Source organism: Cryptomeria japonica, chromosome 10, assembly GCF_030272615.1.
Source record: "Cryptomeria japonica chromosome 10, Sugi_1.0, whole genome shotgun sequence".
Lineage (NCBI taxonomy): Eukaryota > Viridiplantae > Streptophyta > Pinopsida > Cupressales > Cupressaceae > Cryptomeria > Cryptomeria japonica.
Window position 1 is genome coordinate 655,466,333 of NC_081414.1, and position 3,852 is coordinate 655,470,184.

A 3,852-nucleotide genomic window follows, 5' to 3' on the forward strand; every position below is an offset into this window, starting at 1 on the left:
AATCCTTCCCTGCTGTGGCCCTTTAATGTAATTGTTCAATGTGATAGGATGACCATGGAATCCGCAGTGAGGATATTATGTGAAAAACTAAACCCTGCTGACATGAAACGAGACAGTTTATATTCATTTTTAATTGGTTGTTAATAATTTATTATAAATTCAATGAATGCAATCTAGTATCATAAGTTAATTTATTTGACATGAACCATGTAAGCTTTTTTCATGGTAATCTTTCTTAAAAAAATGATTAAAATATGGCAAAAAAAATTCTGAGAAAATAGTTTATATTCATTTCTAATTGATTGTTAAATAATTTATTAATAACTCTTTAGAAATTCAATGAATGCAATAGTATTTCCAGTTACAAATATGCAATATGTCAAAAATAGGTAGATTTTAATTATTAAATAAAAGTTACACAATGTTAAAATGCATTTAAGTTTTTACCTTAATCCTTGAACCTTGTATAGGTACAAGTGTTAGTTTGTTTAATTAGTTTTACTATTCAGCTTTAAAATCTTTTATCATTGCCCTTAATTTATTCACATGGATCATAATATATAAATGCCATCATGTGACAAGTGCCTCTCACATGTTTTACTAACCTTGTCTAAATTCATTATATCTAGACACTTCCTCAAAGTCAAACAAACTTTTCATCTAATCCATTCATTCCAAACTAAACCTCTTAATCCTAGCCATCCACATAAGGATGTTGTCATAATGCAACTCCTAACCCTAAAAAAAATTCATCATGTGACACTTGTCTCATAACTCCAACTTTGATCTTAACCATAATCTTCATTCAATCTTAACCATACATCATCAATGTAGCCTAGCTCTTGATTTTGCCTCTTGAAAATTCTATAAAGCAGAGGCCTCATACCTCATTTACATATCTTCTTTTATTATAATATTATGCTGTCCAATTTTCTATCTAAATCTTCTTCCATAGATTTATGCTGAAGAAATTTGTATCCAATCTTCAATTATCTTGTTGGGTTCAATCTACGGAGAAATAAAGATTTTAGGTGAAGGTATCATGTTTTATTATTGATTTTATCCTAATTTTATGAAATGTGGTAAAGAAAAGATGTTACTGTGTAGTCCATGACAAAGAAATTATTCACCATCACATATATTGCTTGTGTTGTTTCAGTGAGTCCAAACAAAAAAATCCAATCAGACATGGGAAGGAGAAAAAGGGTTTTAGATGAAGGTATTGTGTGTATTGCAATTATTCTCCACTTTTTTTACCTTTAATCTTTTATTCTCTTTCATATTGATTTTTTCTAAAAGACCATGCCAAGAAATTATTCACCAGCATATTTATTGTAATTTACCATTACAAGCTTTACATGTTAACCATCTTACAAGTGGGAAAGATGTGCTCATATAACAACTGTTTTTACTTATGTGTTATGCAATTCTCATTTGGAATCCTCATCTCATTTATTTTTGCACTGTCAATTTTCGTCCAGCTATTGGTATTGGCTCTTTGATAAATTGGATTGGTCTTCTGCTTTATGTTCAGATCTTCTTTCCTATCATGTTTGCTTCCCCTTCAATCATAATAGGAAGTTATTTATGAACCCTATTGGTTATGAACCCTATTGGTGTTTGTGCTATTGCAGTGATTCCAAACACAAACATCCAATCAGACATGGCTTCAAAATCTAATGAACAAATTATAGATCAAGAACTCAATCTAAAGAAAAAAAAGATTTTAGATGAAAGTATTATGTATTGCAATTATCTTCCATTTTATTCACTTTCAATTTTTTATTATATTTCATCAATCTTTTATTACCTTCCATCAGGATTGTTAAGGCCATCAGAAGACACTATTCACTGAATTGTCTAATTGCTGTGCTGTTGCAGTGATTCCAAGCAGAAAAAACAAATCAGTCATGGATTCAACAGCTAATGAGCAAATTGACCTGCGGCCTCAATTTGGGGCCACAAACTCTGCTGATGTAAGATTACGAATATTTGGCCCAAACAGAGAAGAGTATGATGGAAATCCTCTTCGCCTTCATTCTCAAACTCTTCAAACTTCGGAACTTTTTAAGGCTTTGTTATCAGAGCGCTGGTCTTCTCTCCGTTTTTCCAATGTGGATGAATGCCTGGCAATTCTATCTGTTGCTTCGGAATTGTTAGTGGATAAACAGAACAATAACTATTTAGAATTTGTCAGAGAGAATATCAAAGCAATGCTATATTTTCTTGCCAGTTGTGACTGTGCCGACGATAAACAACCAATTATTAGAGAAGCGGTGGGCAAATTTATAGTAGAAAATTTGCAAGAAGATGAATCTTCAGGCATCGCAGAAATGTGCAGGCATATCATTTTAGAGGAATTTAAAGCTAACATTGCAATTGCCGTGACATCAAATGCTGAAACAAATCCGGCAGATGGGGAGCATTCTTATTTTGCCCTGCTGTGGCCCTTTACTCTAATTGAGCGCTGCGACGGGACGACAATGGAAGGCGCAGTGAAGATATTATGTGAAGAAATGAAACTTGCCCACATAATAATGCAACCGCAAAAGCATTATACTGCAAGCAGGTACAGAAAAATCATGCTGCCAATTCTGCTGGGATGTCTGGACGCTCTGGCAAACGGGAAGATAATTGTTGAACGAAAACTTCGTGTTGGTTTCCTTACAATATGGTTACCAGTAATGGCACGATTGCTTTGTCCAAATCTGTATTTCAACCACATCAGTGATGATCATGTTTTGAAGACCCGGCTTTGCAGAGGAGTGAGCAATGTGGTGGAAACCCTCCCTTTCGCTGATTGGAGAGGCATTTACAATATTTGGATAGATTGCTGCGCCAAATATTATATTGACTTAAGGATACCGTTTGCTTCTGGGTGCAAGGTACTGCAGGAACATAAGTGAAAGGATTTTTGTTTTATAAAACATTTGAATAATATATTATCATATCAGAAATGCAATTATTTTTGTCAATCAAGAACATTTTATAATTGAAGTTTTGTGCGGACTGTAAATTGTGAAGGTTCTTGTGGTATTCTTGTTTGCATCTATAAGTATTAAACAATAAAATGGTAATTGTATGCTGATATTTTTCATATATATTATTTAAAAAAGAACTTATATTATGCTGGAAAGAAACAGGGGAGGAAAAAACAGAACAAAAAAAACAGGGCAGATAAAAGAAAACAGATTTTAAATCAACAATCCATTCTTTTCACTCTATCACAGAACTGATTACAAAATGCCTCATATTATTGAGGTCTGCTCATTTTGTAGACTCAGAAAAATTCAAATATCATGACTCCCCTGTTCTTCTGCTGCTATACAAAATGTTCTTTTGCTGCTATACAAAACCCCTGTTCTTCTCTTTCATTAACTGGTTCTGCAGCTCTTTTTCTGGGCACACACTTTTTACATATATATTTCAAAACTACATATATTGTCTTTCTAATCATATGTCACACAATAAACAAAAAAAACCATATTAAAATTGAAGTTTCTAGATCACCGTGGAAAGATCTAAGAGGAAGATTTTGCCATAAAAAACAAGTTGGCATTTGTCCTTTGTTTGATCAGAAGACTGCAAATGACAAGACAAAATACCACGAGAGAAAGAAAGGAAATACAACAACATTAGTTTTGGTAGTTGGTGATTAACTCCAACACTCCTCCTTAATCACAACTGCTATCTACAATACCCAAGTTGTTTCGTTGATGCACAAAACTTTCTTTTCCCAATGATTTGGTGAAGATATCAGCAAGTTGGCCTTCTAACTTACAATGTTCCAAAATTATTTCTCCATTGTAGATCAGCTCCCTGATGAAGTGATACCTTGTGTCTATATGCTTG

At 33.3% G+C, this 3,852-nt stretch overlaps 1 protein-coding gene across 2 annotated transcripts; it reads left to right on the forward strand.

Moving 5' to 3' along the window:
• The first annotated feature begins 924 nt into the window (after window positions 1-924).
• LOC131855940 (uncharacterized) lies at window positions 925-2,975 on the forward strand. Of its 2 annotated transcripts, none has more exons than XM_059213429.1 (3): window positions 925-1,037; window positions 1,160-1,219; window positions 1,882-2,975. In XM_059213429.1, exons 2-3 carry the CDS (start codon window positions 1,189-1,191, stop codon window positions 2,904-2,906), a joined length of 1,056 nt encoding a protein of 351 aa, XP_059069412.1. In that variant the 5' UTR covers window positions 925-1,037; window positions 1,160-1,188; the 3' UTR covers window positions 2,907-2,975. The 2 variants fall into 2 exon arrangements, with proteins under 2 accessions (XP_059069412.1, XP_059069413.1); XM_059213430.1 differs by having other exon boundaries at window positions 925-1,031.
• The last annotated feature ends 877 nt before the right edge of the window (window positions 2,976-3,852 follow it).

Coding starts and splice junctions, on each gene's coding strand:
- LOC131855940 (XM_059213429.1), top strand. CDS start 1,189: ATGGGAAGGAGAAAAAGGGTTTTAGATGAAG. Junction 1,220..1,881: donor AAAAAGGGTTTTAGATGAAG/GTATTGTGTGTA, acceptor GTGCTGTTGCAG/TGATTCCAAGCAGAAAAAAC.